The sequence below is a fragment of the Leucoraja erinacea genome, chromosome 37 (genome assembly GCF_028641065.1).
Source record: "Leucoraja erinacea ecotype New England chromosome 37, Leri_hhj_1, whole genome shotgun sequence".
Taxonomy (NCBI): Eukaryota; Metazoa; Chordata; class Chondrichthyes; order Rajiformes; family Rajidae; genus Leucoraja; species Leucoraja erinaceus.
The window spans coordinates 4,186,467-4,204,445 of record NC_073413.1 but is presented as its reverse complement, the minus strand read 5'-3'; the positions used below and the strand labels follow the sequence as shown (position 1 = coordinate 4,204,445).

At 44.1% G+C, this 17,979-nt stretch overlaps 1 protein-coding gene across 3 annotated transcripts in view; it reads left to right on the top strand.

Moving 5' to 3' along the window:
• The window catches only part of LOC129713795 (epsin-2-like), a 40,628-nt gene that overhangs the window by 5,522 nt on the left and 17,127 nt on the right, over window positions 1–17,979 (top strand). For all 3 annotated transcript variants that reach the window (XM_055663100.1, XM_055663101.1, XM_055663099.1), the window contains exons 2-5: window positions 6,657–7,221; window positions 14,244–14,480; window positions 15,686–15,798; window positions 16,121–16,186. In XM_055663100.1, the coding sequence (XP_055519075.1) occupies window positions 6,864–7,221; window positions 14,244–14,480; window positions 15,686–15,798; window positions 16,121–16,186 (774 nt within the window). In that variant the 5' untranslated portion in view covers window positions 6,657–6,863. The remainder of the gene's footprint in view (window positions 1–6,656; window positions 7,222–14,243; window positions 14,481–15,685; window positions 15,799–16,120; window positions 16,187–17,979) is intronic.

Sequence of the window (17,979 nt, the reverse complement as noted above, 5' to 3'; positions counted from 1 at the left end):
GCCTTTTTGATAGTACTGGTCCTGAGAATTGATTCCAATAAATTAAAAACTCAAGTACAATCTTAAGGTCATAAGTGATAGGAGTAGAATTAGGCCATTCGGCCCATCTGGTCTACTCTGCCATTCAATCATAGCTGATCTATCTACCCCTAACCCCATTCTCCTGCCTTCTCCCCATAACCTCTTACACCTGTACTAATCAAGAATCAATCTATCTGCCATAAAAATATCCACTGACTTGGCCTCCACAGTCTTCTGTGGCAAAGAATTCAACAGATTCATCACCCTCTGACTAAAGAAATTTCTCCTCATCTTCTTAAAATAACGTCCTTTAATTCTGAGGCTATGACCTCTAGTCCTAGACTCACCCACTTGTGGAAACATCCTCTCCACATCCACTCTATCCAAGCCTTTCACTATTCTGTATGTTTCAATGAGGTCGCCTCTCATTCTTCCAAACTCCAGCGAGTACAAGCCCAGTGCCGACAAACACTAATCATAGGTTAGCCTACTAATTCTTGGGATTCTTCTTCTAAACCTCCTCTGAACCTTCTCCAGAGCCAGCACATCCTTCCTCGGGTATGGTGCCGAAAATTGTTCACAATATTCCAAATGCAGCCTGACCCAGCGCCTTATAGAACCTCAACATTACATCCTTATTTTTGTATACAAGCCCTCTTGAAATAAATGTTAGCATTGTGTTTGCTTTTGTACTACTGATTCAACTATAAGGTTAACCTTTTGGTAATCCAGCACCAGCACTCCCAAGTCCCATTGCATCTCCGATTTCTGGATTATCTCCCCATTTAGAAAATAGTCTATGCCTTTATTCCTACTGCCAAAATGCATGACTCCACACTTTGCCACACTATATTCTATCTGCCACTTCTCTACCCACTCCCAACATAGACAAGTCCTTCTGCAGAGTCCCTGCTTTCTCTACACTGCCTGCTCCTCCACCTATTTTCGTATCATCCGCAAACTTGGCCACAAAGCCTCCAATCCCCTCGTCCAAGTCATTAATATACAACATGAAGAGTAGCGGCCCCAGCACTGATCCTTTCGGAACTCCACTGGTTACTAGCAGCCAGCCCGTAAAGGCCTCCTTTATTGTCACTCTTCGTCTTCTGCCTTCCAGCCAACCTGCTATCCCTGCTAGTATCTGCCCTTTGATACCTTGGGCTCTCATCTTCCTTAGCACATATCAAAGGCTTTCTGAAATTCTAAGTAGACAACATCCACACCTTCTCCTTTGTCCTTTTACTTCTTCAAAGAATTCTAGCAAATTTGTCAAGCAAGACCTCCCTTTCACAAAGCCATGCTGACTTCGGCCTAATGTATCGTGAACTTCTAAATACTCCGTAACCTCATCCTTTATAATGCACTCTTAAAATCTTACCAACCATCAAAGTCAGATAGCTCCCACTATTCTGCTTTGCTCCCTTCTTGTGCAATTTTCCAATCATCTGGGACCACTCCTGACTCTAGTGATTCTTGAAATATCACTGTCAATGCCTCCACATTCTCTAAAACCTCTTTCAGAACCCTATGGTGCAGTTCATCTGGTCCAGGTGACATCCACCTTCAGCCCTTTCAGCTTCTCAAGCACTTTCTCCCTAGTAATAGCCACTCTACTAACTTCCACCCCCTGACTTGAATTATTCGACTTTATTGACCACTACTTTGGCCAATGCTGAATGATTTGGTCACCCAGCAAAGGAGAACATACTGTACTTTTGAAATGTGTAGCATTTGGTGACGGCTTGGAAGCATAGGCATTGAAGCAATAAATATGTGTGTAATTTAATTCAGGTAGGCGAAGGTCCGGTATGGATTGACTAAATGATTGACAATAAGTTCTAAGAGGAAGGAATACGTCATCTTTACACCGCTTGGTATTTGGTTAACTCTTGTGAACTGCTTGTACCAATGAACTAATAATTGGAGTGTTGTGGCTGCAATGCAGGTAAACTACTATAATTCTAGATTAGTAATATCCAGAAACAATTGCGAGATAGATGGTTGGATGAGTTGTCTGTTAGGTGGCGTTGGTTAATTGCAGCATGGGTATTGAGAATTATACATTGGCTGCGGTATGCAGGAGGTTTACTAATGTTATAGAACAATTTCATTTCACACTTGTGAATGACGTTCTTTGGTGGTTTCTTTTGAGGCTGATTCTCCAGCTCATCTAAGATGCTGATGATTGCCAGTTATTGATTTTATGGCAGAGGACACTGATGATACTGAATGTCATTCAACTATAGAAGCTGAATCTTATCATTTCCCTCTGCGTTGCATATCCATGGATATTTCACGGTATAATATGCGACTGTACTAAATAAGCATCTGCTCTGAAGTAGCTCTCAACAACGTGACCCAATGCCATGGTGGAACTAGTTTCTTCTTCCGCCTAAATTCATGGCATTGCAATTAGCTGAATTGGTATTGGTTTATTATTGTCACGTGTACCGAGACAAACTGATAAGCTCTGGAGTTTAATAAAAAAAGAACTGCAGATGCTGCTCTATACCAAAGATAGACACAAAATGCTGGAGTAACTTAACAGGTTAGGCAACATCGCTGAAGAAAATGGGTAGGTGGCGTTCCGGGTCGGGGCCCTTTTTCAGACTGAAGAAGGGCCCCGACCCAAAATGTCACATCTCCCATTTTATCCAGAGATGCTGTCTGATCCGCTGAGCTAGTCCAGCACTTTGTATCCATCTAAGCTCTATAGTGTAGTTATTTTGTATCCTTGGCAGGCAAACATTGAGTCATATGGTTTTAATTTAGAATCTTTTGATTATATTGCAGTCTGCAAGTTGTTTTCTAACTTTTGTATATCCTGTCGAACAAATATCTGGTTAAGATAATGCATCAGCCTGAGCCACATTGATGCCTGTACTTCATGTGACTGGTGCATAAGGCTTAATATTCATTGCTTTTAAATGAACATTGCTCATTTCGATTTGTGGCTCTCTTTTATGTAGATATTTGTTTAGCTCTGATTCCAGAGGAGCTAAGATTGTGTGCTTTCTCGCTTATTTCTGCAGTGGAGTGATAGCTCTACTTTACTTCACATATACGATCCTGTGATGGGCACAAAATGCTGGAGTAACTCAGCGGGACAGGCAGCATCTCTGGAGAGAAGGAATGGGTGATGTTCGGGTCGACACCCTTCACGCTGAAGAGGGGACAACCCGAAACGTCACCCATTCCTTCTCTTCAGAGATGGTGCCTGTCCCGCTGAATTACTCCAGCATTTTGTGTCTATCTTCGGTGTAAACCTACATCTGCAGTTCCTTCCTATACAATTTTGTGACTCGGTAAAGCAACTGGAGATAGTAGTCTGCAGGCAGACACAAAATGCTGGAGAAACTCAGCAGGTGAGGCAGCACCTGTGGATAGAAGGAATTCTGCATGTTGGTTGTTAATATACAGTCTGCATGTTGGTCGTTAATATACAGAAATATATATGCTTGAAATATGCAACAATGCAAAAATAGAATTGGCATTTGTGAAAATTATTTATTTTCAAAAGAAAAGTCAGCTTTGTACTGAAGGTTTGCAAAATGTATCTCCCTTCCTGTACCTCTTTAATTGACTGAACTTGGCAATAAGGATCACCATATGTGCACTGTCTTGGTGCCAAGATTCCATCTGTTGTAACTGAGCATTATTGGCTCAGTGAATGAGATTGGGCCTTGACAGAGCCATGCTAGAAAGGTAGCTGGTTTAAGATCTATACTAATTACAAGACACATTTGTAAATGCCTTGTAAATTTTAGGCTCCATCTTAACTTAGGCTTTGATGGTTTACATCTATGCTTATAAAATGACCCAGCACAGATTTATCTGTCCCACACCCTTGCATTTTCTGCATTACCCTGAAATATATTTGTTTCAAGTACAGTAACAGAATCTTGGAAGCTAAAAATAATGTCCTGCGGTGCTGCCTGTGGTCGGGCAGATGTTAAGTTGGAATATTGCAATACATATGATTAGAATATAGGTCAGCGTGCATTTTGAGGCTGGATGGTGCCGTTTTATTCCTAAGAATACTGGATTCATTTAAAGATCAGGCTGCAGAAAGGATTCCACATGTTTTTGACTGACAGTGCCATTATAAATTCCTTGACATTGTAGAACTTTCCTTTGGGACAGAACTAAAATACAATTCTTTGTAGTTTTTTTTTGTTGGACGGAAGAAAGAGGCAAGAATGTAATTGGTACAAATTGCATGATTTGTGTGTAACTTAGATTTTTATCCAGAGCCAACATATTGCAGCTATTTAAGAATTGGAAACAAAGACTGAAGTCAATGGTGAGTACAATAACTTCACCTGGTGTAGGTTTTAAATTAAAAATGATAGTTAATGTCTCATAGAGGGATACAGGACAGAAACAGACCGTTCCACCCATCCATTCCACACCAATCGCTGGATAAATTAATAATGTGAAATTAGTAATTTATTTTGTATTTTGAGCATTGACTTGAGAAAGATGGTCATTAAAAAAAGGATTTAGATAGATATAGATATGCCATTTATTGTCACTATACAAGTACAATGAAATTAAAAGCTGCTCGTACTCAGTGCATACATATAATTTAGTACAAAAAACAAGAAACAGAAAACAAAAACAGAAGGGAGAAGGGGGGGGGGATAGGTGCATAATTCTGTGGCGCTATATACATATATACAGATGGAAGTCCGGGTGTTGGGCTGTGAAGACATTAAGCATTTTGCAAATCTGGTGATCGAGCTCTTACATTGTGTTTCACAAAGAACTAGCACAGCAATTGACAGAGCAGCAGCCCCGGCAGGACATAAGCTACGAAGCTGCAGCTGTGGCTGGGAAAAGATAACATCAGAGAAGGGTCTCAAGATCCACCAGGACAGAGAAAAGTGCCTGGGAGAGCTTGGTGTGGGGCCTCGCATTGACCATTATCTTCTAAGAGGTAGGCCAAATCAGTCGAGTGAAGCCCAGTGGCAGGTTAACCACCACAGTCCACAGGGTATCAGTACCCCAGGCGAAGCTCAACAAAGTACTGTCCCACCAACGGACACGAGTCCAGAGCCTAACCAGCCACAGTCAGCAGTAGAGAGGAAGATGAAAGGATAAAAGCAGAATGGAGCAGTCACTGGCTGTAGCTGAAGAGAAAAGATGCTGTCTGGGCTGCCACGTGACCATCTAGAGGCTAACCATAAGACACACACCAAGGTCTGATCACCCTGTGGTGGGCCTGCCTCGACTGAGGGTGTCTTGTGATAAAAGGCCGAAACACCCCGTGATGTTGAGGTACACAACTGAAGATGTGGCTGATTGGTAGCAAAATCACTTAGTGGTCGCCCCCAAGAATACCGGGTGTCAGTTGTGGTGAAGAACCTTAGGGATTGTAACATCCAGTCCTACTAATCAATATGTATAATGAAAACACAAGAGACTGCAGATACTGGAATCTTGAGCAAAAAGCAAACTGCTGGAGGAGAAACTCTAGTCTCTTGCATTTCTCTTCGTTGATGCTGCCTGACCCGCTGAGTTCCTCCAGTAGTTTGTGTTTATTCTTAGAATTCTAACATCTGCTGACTCTTACTATTGTCCTCCACAGATGCTGCCTGACCCTTTGAGTTCCTCCAGCTGTTTTCTTTCTTTGGATTCCAGCATCTGCAGCTTCTTATCATTTCCTTCCACAGATGCTGCTTGACCTGCTGAATTTGTCCGACTGTTTGTTTTATGTTAATTTATATAACATTGGTAAACCCTAGGGCATTTCAGTACTTGGTAACTTATAAATGAACCTCGTACTCTTGTATCAAATTTAAAGCATTCCCAATAAAATAGGTGCATTTTGGATTGCGTTATTCTGGAGAAAGACGGTGAGATGCTTTCAAAACTATTCATTTAATGCCCTGTCTGTTATGTCACATGACAACATCGGTCTTTAGAGTATTGCAGCATCAAGCTCTTCAGCCTTGTTCACCAAGATCTGTCAGGCAATGTTTCAAGTTACCAGTGAAGTACATTATTTCCTCATGTCTGTTTAACTAAGAAAAACTGAGACGATTGACCAAGTTTACTGGCTAGGGTTAAAGTGTGAAATCAGTTGTTGTTTCAGGTAATGTCAAGGTTAATTTTTTAGCTTGGAGGTGGCAGGTTATGTATTTAAAGTGTTGGGAGAAACCTAAATTGGAGGAGGACAAGCTATGATTTCAATGTAGTGAGGAAAGAGGAAGATAAATAAGTAGGACATGCATAGCATTAAACAAAAAGTTGTCAGGAATGGTTGAACACAAATTTAAAACCGATGCTTGGGATGGGTGAGCGGGGGAGGGGGAAATGGACTGTGGGACATTTATCTGTTTTTTTTCTCTCTTCTTGCACTTCTTTGGCAGTTCAGGGTTTTTATCGTCTCTTTTTTGTATGTTTCTTCTTCATTTTTCCTTTTTTCGCGATTTATGTGTCAATTTATTCTCGATTATGTATCAATTTATAAAATGTTAAAAATGAAGCTGTATGAAAATTGTATAATTATCATGCCAATTGATTTATTCTTGTACAATTGCTTCTAATAAAATATACATTAAAAAAAAAAAGTTGTCAGGAACGTTCACAGAAGCATTCCACTGACTAAACCCCTTGTTTTCGTATTCCAGGTGTTGGATTTGTGAAAATGGTGGAATTATCTGCAGAGCAAAGTTGCTGAACGAGCACCTACCTGTTGGGACAAGATGGAGCTTCAGTCGGGCTGAAACAGGGTAACGTGTTCCTGCAGAGAAATTGCTAAAGCTGTAAAGACCTAGCAGCTGAAAGAAACCCGCAGCAGAGTGGGTGGAAGAAAATTAAACGCTAAAGCAGTCACCATGACGTCCTCATCCCTTCGAAGACAGATGAAAAACATTGTAAACAATTATTCTGAAGCCGAGATAAAAGTACGGGAGGCTACGTCAAATGATCCCTGGGGTCCCTCGAGCTCCCTGATGGCAGAAATCTCCGACCTGACCTACAACGTGGTGGCATTCTCGGAGATTATGAGCATGATCTGGAAACGCCTCAATGACCATGGCAAAAACTGGCGTCATGTTTACAAGGCTCTGATGTTGATGGACTACCTGATCAAGACTGGCTCTGAGCGGGTAGCACAACAGTGCAAGGAAAACATCTTTGCCATTCAGACTCTGAAGGACTTCCAGTATATTGATCGGGATGGAAGGGATCAGGGTAATGAAATATCTACTTGTGATTTATCTACAATAATAAGCTAGAGCTTTAGGGGTGGTTGAGTGACTTGCATCAGCGAATGCTGAACCAGTTCATGCATTGATGTACAGGGGGATCTTGGGGTCCAAGTCCGCGGATCCCTGCAAGTGACAACAGAAGCAGATAGAGTGGTAAAGAAGATATATGGTGTTCTTGCCTTCATCAGTCAAGACGTTGAGCATGTCAGGAAGCCATGTTACGCTTTCTTGGACTTTGGTTAAGCTGCGTTTGGAGTATTGTGTGCAATTTTGGTTACCTGATTACAGGAAGGATGTGGAGGCTTTGGAGAGGGTGCAGAAGAGATTTAGCAGAATGCTAAAAGAAAAGAAAAATCGCTAGAGTAACTCAGCGGGTCCAGCCGCATCTCTGGAGAAAAAGGATGGGTGACGCTTCGGGTCGCAATCCTTTTTCAGACAGCAGAATGCTGCCTGAATTAGAAGGTATTCGCTATAAGCAGAGTTTGGTTCAACCTGAATAGTTTTCTCTGAAGCATCAATGGTTGAGGGGGCACCTGAAAGAAGGTTATCAAATTATCAGAGGCCTAGATAGGGTGGACAGTCAGAACCCTTTTCTCAGGGTGTAAATGTCAAAGACCAGAGGGCAGACTAGAGGTGAGAGGGGCAAAGTTTAAAGGAGATGTGCTGGGGACATTTTTTTTACACAATGGTGGGTACCTGGAACCAGCTACTGGTGGAGTCACATACAATAGTGGCATTTAAGAGGCTTTGGATAGACAGATGGGGATATGCAGGGATTTATGTGCAGGCATATGAGATGAGCTTGGCATCATGTTCGGGACAGGCATTGTGTGCTGTAGGGCCTGTTTCTGTGCTGTGCTGTTCTATGTATGCAGTCTATTGCAAACTTGTATTGGCCAGCTGATTGAGGTGTGTTATTGACCTTGGCATGACTGGACTAGAGGAGGGAAGGTCCAATTTTATATTTTGGAAAAAATGCGTATGTCCAGGCAGGAACACCATTACCTTGGTTATAATATTCTCTACAATGCTCCTTGTGATAGTGACCCTGTATCGGGCACTGCTACTGTTTGCCATACACAGGTTGGGAGTGGTGGCGCACTGGAGGGCAAGCAAACAATGCCGTTTTTAGTTATTAGACTTCAGATATACAGCGCGGAAACACTGAGTCCGCGCTGACCAGCACTCACCCCGTACACGAGTGACTACACTTAAGTGTGGGAGGAAACTGGAGCAGCCAGAGGAAAACCACGCGGTCACAGGAGGAACGTACAAACTCCGTACAGACAGCACCCGTAGTCATGACTGAACTTGGGTCTCTGGCACTGTAAGGCAGCAACTCTACCGCTGCGCCACTGAGCCGTCCCAAATATATTTGATATTGCCTAATATTTGTACCTGGCCTAGTTTAGTTCAAACTCGCAGATGCAGACATCTTATCAATCTTAATGATCGTTGCTCTTTGGCGGCTGTTGCAGATAGATAAGATAAAACCGTTGTAGTTCAGAACCCACAAACCAAATTTGAACAACTAACTAAAATGTTAAATTTACACTTTTGAATACTTCATTTTGTGCTAAATAATTAAAAAAAGTTGGCCAGACTAAGTGGACTGAATTCTCTGCCTGTCCACTATTAAAAGACTGGGTGTGGCACAGCAGTAGAGTTGCTGCTTTACAATGTTACAGCGCCGGAGACTCGGGTTCGATCCCAACTACGGGTATTGTCTGTACGGAGTTTTACGTTCTCCCCGTGATCACGTGGATTTTCTCCTAGATCTTCGGTTTCCTCCCACACTCCAAATACGTACAGGTATATAGGCTAATTGGATTGGTATAATTGTAAATTGTCCCAAGTGTGTGTAGGATAGTGTTAATGTTAGGGGATCACTGGTCGGCGTGGGCCAAAGTGCCTGTTTCCGCGCTGTATCTCTAAACTAAAAAACTAAACTCCAGAGCACAGTCTTTAAATGCCATGGGGTGTCGTCAGATATTTGGTGGTTTGAGACTTAATGGAACTCATCCGAGTCATGGCTCTAAGATGCCTGTGGTGAGAATGCAACTCCTGACCACAGCTGTAATAAGGGACTTGTTAATATTACACAGAATGTAGCAGCTTGGTATTTGTGATTGTTAAAGTGGAATACTCTCATTCCAATATTATTTGACGTAATCAGAGAATGTGAAAAATAGCATATGATCAGTGGTCAGCATGGACTTGGTGGGCCGAGTATGTATGCTGTATCCCTAAACTAAAATAAGTTAACCAAACAATTTTCCTTTGGTGGCAAAGAAAGGAAAGGCGTTGTGGGTTCCACTGTATTTGTTAATGAATTATTTGGAATGAACAGGGGTGTTGCTAGGTTAAAGACCAATGTCCAACCAGATAGACTTCCACAAGCTAACAATGTTCATAATAGATCTGCCCAAACAACTGGTTATTATCAGTGAATTCCATTGATTCATGGAGAGATAGCTCCAGGAGGAGGAGTGCTTTCTATGCCTTCCAAGCTGCCACATTCCCCATGTGTCTTGGTCATATTTGTGTGAAAATCTGTAAGAGACCAATTTAGGCACAATTCTAGGTACTAGAGGGGTGGCAGTGTGGCGCAGCAGTAGAGTTGCTGCCTTACACCAGCACTAGACACATGGGTTTGATCCTGACTACAGATGCTCTCTGTGCGGAGTTTGTACGTTTTCCCTGTGATCACGTGGGTTTTCTCTGCGTGCACCGGTTTCCTCCGACATGCAGGTTTGTCTTCTGAAAATTGTCCCTAGTGTGTAGGATAGAGGTAGTGCAGGGGTGATCACTGCTCGGTGTAGACTCGGTAGGCTGAAGGGCCTGTTTAAATTACTAGACAGCTGAAACTGTAATATCTGAAAACTATGTAGTGGTTAAAGCTCTTCTACAGTTGATGGTGAAAATTGTGCTTTTTCAGTGTGCATCAGCCTCCACCGTTAAAATATATTCGGTATACTTAACAGTGATTCAGTTATGTAGCATGATATGTTATAAGAGTTACTGTGGTGATATAAGTTGATATACTGTGGTGGAGTATTTCAACAATTTGTAATTTTTAGTCATCATAATGAACTGCTCAGATATCACACCCACCATCACTCCTTCTGAATTCAATCGTCGGGTATATTTTTCTCATGACACTTTTATCGTGCACCCAAAGTCAAGTTTCTAGTTACATTCAATTCATGGATTTGTAGGGACCAGTTGAACACTATCTAAAATCACTGCTCATATTTTGGATTGTAGATCTGTGTTGCTAATTTTCACCCTGCTCATCTACTTCCATAAGTACATCCATGCCTGTCCGCAGGCTTTGGTTGTTCTTCAGTGGCATGTGCAAGTGATGTTGCTTAGGCAGGTTATTAAGGGCCTGTTCCACTTGGCTGTCTTTCACGCGCCATTTACGCGACCTGCTAGCGTGTGGGTAGCGCAGGAACGGGCGCATGGAGTGGTGTGGTGGAGTGGCGTGGAGGAGAGTGGACTTCGTCCTGCATGAAATCTTCACGCGCCACCGGCCTGTCGCGTAACTGACGGCCAAAGTGGGACAGGCCCAAGACCCTGGCGCGATGCAACGTCTCACCTCCAACAGCAGCAGCAGCAGCAGCAGACAAACGATCGTCGAACTCGGCCTGGGGCTCATGGCCGTTGTGGATCCGCCTCCACTCCTACTCCCAGAGCGGGGCCAAGAAAATTGAAGATAGACACAAAATGCAGGAGTAACTCGGCGGGTCCGGCAGCTTCTCTGGAGAGAAGGAATGGATGACATTTCGGGTCGAGACCATTCTTTCAGATTGAAGAAGAGTCTCGATCCGAAACATCATCCATTGCTTCTCTCCAGAGATGCTGCCGGTCCCACTGAGTTACTCCTGGATTTTGTGTCCATCTTCAAATGACGTCACGTGCTCCAGACGGCTATGCGGGTGCATGATGACGCGCGCGCGACTCTCGCTGGACCGTCAAACCGGCCTGTCGCGTAAGTGTCGGCCCAAGTGGGACAGGCCCTTTACTGTCTCCTAGGGGTGGCACAGTGTGAATCCTCATTGTCCCGCCCTCTCTCCTTCCCTGCACCGCCAAGAAGACCAAGGAAAGCAGGTGCGTAGGAATACCACTACCTGCAGATTCCCCCTGGTCGCACACCATCCTAACTCAGAAATATGTGGCCAGTTATTTACCATTGCTGGGTCTATGTCTTGAAACCTCCCAAGTAATAGCATTGCAGGAATACCTTCAGCACAGGGACTACTGATGTTTTAAAGTTGTTTCTCAATACTACCTTTTCTGGGACATCTAGGGAAGGATAATAAATGTCAGTCTTGCCTGCGGCACCTGGATCCCAACATTGAAAAAAAAACATCCATTTAGATTAACAAACTAAAGCTCAGTATACCTGTTGCACCTTATCAGATGCTGAAAGTTCTATGTGCTTTCTGTAGCTCCTGTCGATGAGAGCTTGTTATATGCGGGTTATTTTTAAACTGTCTTTGAAAAGCTTCCTGAACCATGGCAGGAACTACTACCTTCAAATTTTGTTAGACTGATAAGAATTTTTTTTTTGCATCCTCTTCAATATCAATATCAGTTTTATTCGTTACTTGCACATAAAATGCAAGTGAAATTAATTTGCCAGCAGCGGTATAATGAAAAAGAACACACAAAAACACAATAAACATTTTTAACACAAACATCCACCTCCCCATTCATCACTGTGGTGGAAGGCACAAAAATTGGCCAGTCCTCCTCCATTTTCCCCCGTGGTCGGGACCTCAACCCTCCGCAGCTGCCGCTGCAGCGTCCAGAAGTTCAGACAAGGCAAAGCCCAGATAAAGTCCAGGTAAGCCCTGAATCGGTGCTGCCCCACCGGAGACCGCGGCTTCAGGCTGCAGGCCGGCGGTCGAAGATTTAAAGTTCCCGCCGTGCCGCAGTCAGAAGCACCACAGACCGCAGGGCCGTCGGTCAGAGCTCCTCTCCAGGGGTCCTCGGTGAGGGACCCCGCTCCGGGTAGCAAGACCCCGCCACGCCCGCGGTAGAAGTAGGTCGCGGGCCGGCGGTCGGAGCTTCTTCTCCTCCCGGGTCCCCAACGAGGGATCCCAGGCTGCGGACGCCGCGCCAGCTGGAGCTCCACAGATCGCGGCTTCAGGCTGCCGCGGGCCAGTGAACGGAGCGCTCCCCTCCGGCGACCCCCTGCGAGGGCTCGCCCGCTCCGCGACGAGAGTCCGCGCTGCGCCCGCCGCTGAAGCCCCGGGTGCTTCTCCGGGAAAGGCCGCACCGATCCTCGATGTTATGCCACGGGGAGGCGACATGGAAAAAGTCGCCTCTCCGTGGAGGAGGCGACCGAAGCGGTTTCCCCCCTTCCCCCCCACACCACCCTCCACACAAGACACACAGAGAGACATTAAAAACAGACATCAAACACACTAAAAAAAAAAAAAAAATTGAAAAAACTAACACGCTGCTAACAGGGCTGTCGCCTTGCAGCACCCCCACCGACCTCTTGGCAGGTCTATATAACAGAGCTGGACAAATAGTAGGCCAAAGGCCACTGGACCACTCATTACTTTCGTTCAGACTTTACTTTAGAAATACAGCGCAGAAACAAGTCCTTTGTCCCACCGAATCTGTGCTGGCCTCAGACATTAGCACTATCCGACACACGAGGGAGAATTTACCATTTTTTTACCAAAGCCAATGAACTTATAAACCTGGACACCGTTGGAGTGTGGAAGGAAACCAGAGCACCTGGTGAAAACCCACGTGGTCACAGAGAGCACATACAAACTCCATACAAACAGCACCCTTAGTCAGGATGAAACCCAGGTCTCTAGCGCTGTAAGGCAGCAGCATTACCACTGTGCTGCCCTAATTACGATCACGGGTTGATCTTTTACTCAGCACAATTTACTGGCACTAGCCTCATATCTCTCATTCATTTAATATCTTGAAAATTATCAAGCTGTATTGTGAACAAACGCAATGACTAAACTTCTGCAGCCTGACTGGCTAGCAAATTCCAAAAAGCACCACAGACTGAAGAAATTTTATACTTAGCAGCGTCCTAAATTAATTCTTTATTCTCTGACAGTGCCCCTGGTTCTACACTCCTCAGCTGAGGAAAATCTTTTCTTTGCATCCAGCTGACAAGACCCCAAAGAATGTATATTTTTTGATGAAATCTCTATAAACTTTTGAAATCTCCTTGGTTTCTGCTACTACATAAAATCCTCCATCCCTGGAACCATGGTTAAGGGTTTAAAAGAATCTGGGCCAAATGGGATTTGGGCTGAAGAGCTAGTTTCTGTGCTTATATGTATGATTCTATGACTCAAATAGAGATACAGCGTGAAAACAGGTCCTTCGACCTACCGAGTCCAGGCTGACCAAAAATCACCGCATGCACTGGTTCTATCCTACACTCTTGTGATAATTTACAGAAGCCATTCAGCCTACAAACCTTAATGTCTTGGAATGTGTGAGGAAATCGGAGCACCCGGTGAAAACCCACACAGTCATGGGGAGATCGTGCAAGCTCTGTACAGACAGCGCCCGTTTTCAGGTTCGAACCCAGGTCTCTGGCGTTGTGAGGCAGCAACTCTACCGCTGCGCCACCGTGAAGCCAACTGCAATCAAATAATTGATCCAGATTGTGAAAAGCTGGAGCCCAAGCTTCAATCCCTGTGGCATCTCACTGGGCACATCCTGCTAACCTGAGAAGGAGCCTCTCATCCCCAACCTTAGCTGTCTGTCTGATAATGAATTCTTAATCCACCCCATTATATTACCTGTGATTCCATGTACTTAAACATTGCTGATCATCAACGTACTGTGTAAGACCTCATCCAAAGCCTTCCATAAACCAAATGCACCACATCTACTTGTAGTATTCAATTAATCATAACCTCAAAGAATTAAAACAGATTGGTCTCCTTTAATGATTCCATGTTGGTTACGTAATTGCACTGACTTCTGGCAATCAATTCCCACAACCAGGTGTCAATGTGAGGGAGAAGTCGAAACAGCTCATTGCGTTACTGAAGGACGACGAGAGGCTTCGGGTTGAGCGCAGTCACGCACTGAAGACAAAGGAACGGATGTCGAGTGTGACGACAGGAGTCGGCAGCAATAACCAGATAATGTTCGGCCGAGGCTCCAGCCACCCAAACCTCTCCACCAGCCAGTCGGATGAGTGCGGCAAAGTGGGCGGTTCACCCGCTTCCTACCACGGCTGTAAGTTTGGTACAAGTGACCATCATAAACCAATGGCAACTGTGTGTATGCATGTTTGTTTAGTTTAGAGATACAGCCTACAGAGTCCGCGCCGACCAGCGATCCCCGTACACTGGCCCTATCCTACACTATAGGGACAAATTACAATTTTTACCAACGCCAATTAACCTACAAACCTGTATGTCTTTGGAGTGTGGAATGAAACAGGAGCACCAGGAGAAACTCACACGGTCACGGGGAGAAACTGCAGACAGCACCCATGGTCAGGATTGAACCCGGATCTCTGGTGCTATAAGGCAGCAACTCTGCCGCTGCGCCCATATCTGTTTGTGGATAACCGAGAGGGGTTTCAAGAGCTAATGTTTTAAACCTTGTTTTTGAGCCTCGTATTAATATTATAATTCACTTCATTTTAACATACTAGACAGTCAGAACCTTTTTCTTTGTGTGGAAATGTCCAACATTAGAGGACATAGCTATAAGGATAGGGGGGGAAAGTTTAATGAAGATGTACGGGGCAAGCTTTTTACAGAGGGTGATGGGGGCCTGGAAAGCATTGCCAGGGGATTTTGATTTGTGCAGATACGATAGTGGTGTTTAAGAAGCTTTTAGATAGGCACATGGAAGTGCAGGTAATAGAGGGATATGGATATGGATCATGCAGGCAGTTTGAGTTCAGTTTAGCTCAGCATCATGTTTGGCACAAACATTGTGGGCCGTTGGGTCCTGTTGTGTGCTGCACTGTTCTATGTTCCATATTGTAGTGCAATTACTCATCTGCCCCAAATGTGGTCACGGTGACACTGCATTAACCAGAGGCACATTGCACACTACAGATCAATACTTAAATGTAGCACTAATCAGCAAATGGGGAAGTAAAGCACATAGTAATTGGAAACATTTCTTCTTATCTCACTGATTTTTACCAAGAAACACAGGTTAAAGTTCACATTTAAATTCAGTCCAAAATGAGTATTGAAATGCAGCTGTTGAAGGGCATAGCGGGTTGTCCACATCTGTGTGGGGGTGAATGTAAAGAATTAAGTGATGAGGACAGCATGCATAAACGCAGCTTGGATTCCCTTGTGTAGAGACCAGGTGAGGTGGTGATCTAATTCAAGTGTTTAAAATGGTAAAGGTATTTCTTATACTGGGTTGGCCCCACAATAATGCACATCGTCTGAAGCTTGTCGCTCTGTCCGCAGCTACTTCACCGAAGATCTCCTCTGAGCTGGAGCAGACGCGGCCTCAGACAAGCGGTGAAGAGGAGCTGCAGCTACAGTTGGCGTTAGCCATGAGTCGGGAAGAAGCTGAGCAGGTAGGTACCCAGGCAGAGCTATTTTCGAGGCTGATTCGAGCTCTCCCGAGTTCGAATCGGGGCAAACTCAGGAGAGCTCTTGGAATGAACTCGTACCGTGGGACAGGGCTTTAAGGAATGAAATAGAAATGTCATGTTTAGAAGAGATGATGTTTGGCTAACTTTACCTGTAAGGCCAATTAGAATGTCAGTGTCTACACCCCACTCGAGAAGCTGAGCTATTTACTCAATTGCTCAAGTTACAGCAAAGAAGCCCGCACTGTTGTATCATACTACATCATGTTCAGTGAGCTCCTAACTATTTTCTTTCTTGCCCGTCTAGATTTTCAAATGTGCCACAACAACTGGCAGTCAATCAAGAAACACAGTGACGACCTTGGCTGCACAGGTAGGATGATATAGGACCATTATGTGGCACGGTGGTCCAACGGTAGAATTGCTGTCTCTCAGTGCCAGGGACCATCCTGACTAGGGGGTGCTCAGACAAACAGAGTTTGTACGTTCTCCCCATGACCTACATGGGTTTTCTCTGGGTGCTCCGGTTTCCTCCCACACTCCAAAGACATATAGGTTTGTAGGCTGATCGGCTTGCTAAAATTGTACATTGTCACTAGTGCATGTGGGATAGTGTTAGTGTACGGGGTGAACACTGGTCGGCACCTGTTTGGTATGTGCGTGTTAATCTTGGGTACATTTTGATGCAATCTTAAATCAACCAGCATATTCTTATGTAGTGTTTCTACCCCAAATGGCCATTCACCACATTCACTTGAATTTAACTGTACTCATTTATGAAGGGTCTTAGATATAATGCACCATCGGTACAGAATAATAACATTTTGGTATAAAACTGCGTCATTAGTTCATGTGATAGGAGCAGAATTAGGCCATTCGGCCCATCAAGTCCACTCCTCCATTCAATCATGACTGATCTCTTTCCCTCCTAACCCCATTCTCCTGCCTTCTACCAATAACCCTTGACACCCGTACTAATCAAGAATCTATCTATCTCTGCCTTAACAAGACCCATTGACAGCCTTCACAACCTTCTGTGGCAATGAATTCCACAGATTTACCACCCACTGACTAAAGAAATTCCTCCTCATCTTCCTAAAGGAATGCCCTTGAATTCTGAGGCGACGATCTCTGGTCCTAGACTCTCACTAGTGGAAACATCCTCTCCCCATCCACTCTATCCAGGTCTTTCACTATTCCTTAAGTTTCGGAAATTATTAAGGTAGATAGTGTTGGCTCCTTCTTGTCATTAGTTTGGTGAGGTTTTACTCTGAAAAGCATGTGGTCTGCTCGTGTGTTGTGCATTGGTTACTTGTTCATCTATGGAGCCTTGGAGCTCCCACGTCGTCTCCCACTGGTATTATACAATACGAATAGTAAATTTACACATGCGAAGTGGGGCTTCTGTTCCTGACTTGTGTCAGGGTCCGTAGGACTTAACCCAACATCAGTTGGGAACCGTCCGCTGTTATTATAGAGTGAGCGCTGCAAAGATTTACTGGGCAGGTTACTGGATGGGGATCTGTCATATGAATATGAGTATTTTAATGGCACACATGTACCAAGATACAGTGAATTTTTTGTATTCAGTTCAGTACAAGTATCACTATACTTAAGCACTTCTTATGTATATGTAGTCTGGACTTCTTTAGAATTTAGTCAAAACTGAACTGAAATATAATCTAATTGAAAAGTGCACCATTGCTAAACGGTTTAATAAGATTGGAGTTCAAGACTACATGTCACTGAGATGGACACAAAGTGTTGGAGTAACTCAGCGGGTCAGGCAGTGTCTCTGGAGGAAAAGGACAGGTTACATTTTGGGTCAAAACCCTTGTCCAGAGATGCTGCCTGACCTGCTGAGTTACTCCAGCACCTAGTGTCTATCTGCAGTTCTTTGTTTCTACAGTGATTAAAACAGAGTTATAGGAGCAGAATTAGGCTAGTCATCAAGTTTACTCCACCATTCAATTATGGCTGATCTATATTTCCCTTTCAATTCCATTCTCCTGCCTTCTCCCCAGAACCCCTGACACCCTTACTAATCCAGTTTGATAGTTTTCTGAATATTAAATGAATCAATGGATATTTGGAGTAGCAGAGTAAAATGGTGTTGATTGATGGTGATGCAGTCTCACAAGACATATGACCTACTCCTGTGTCTAT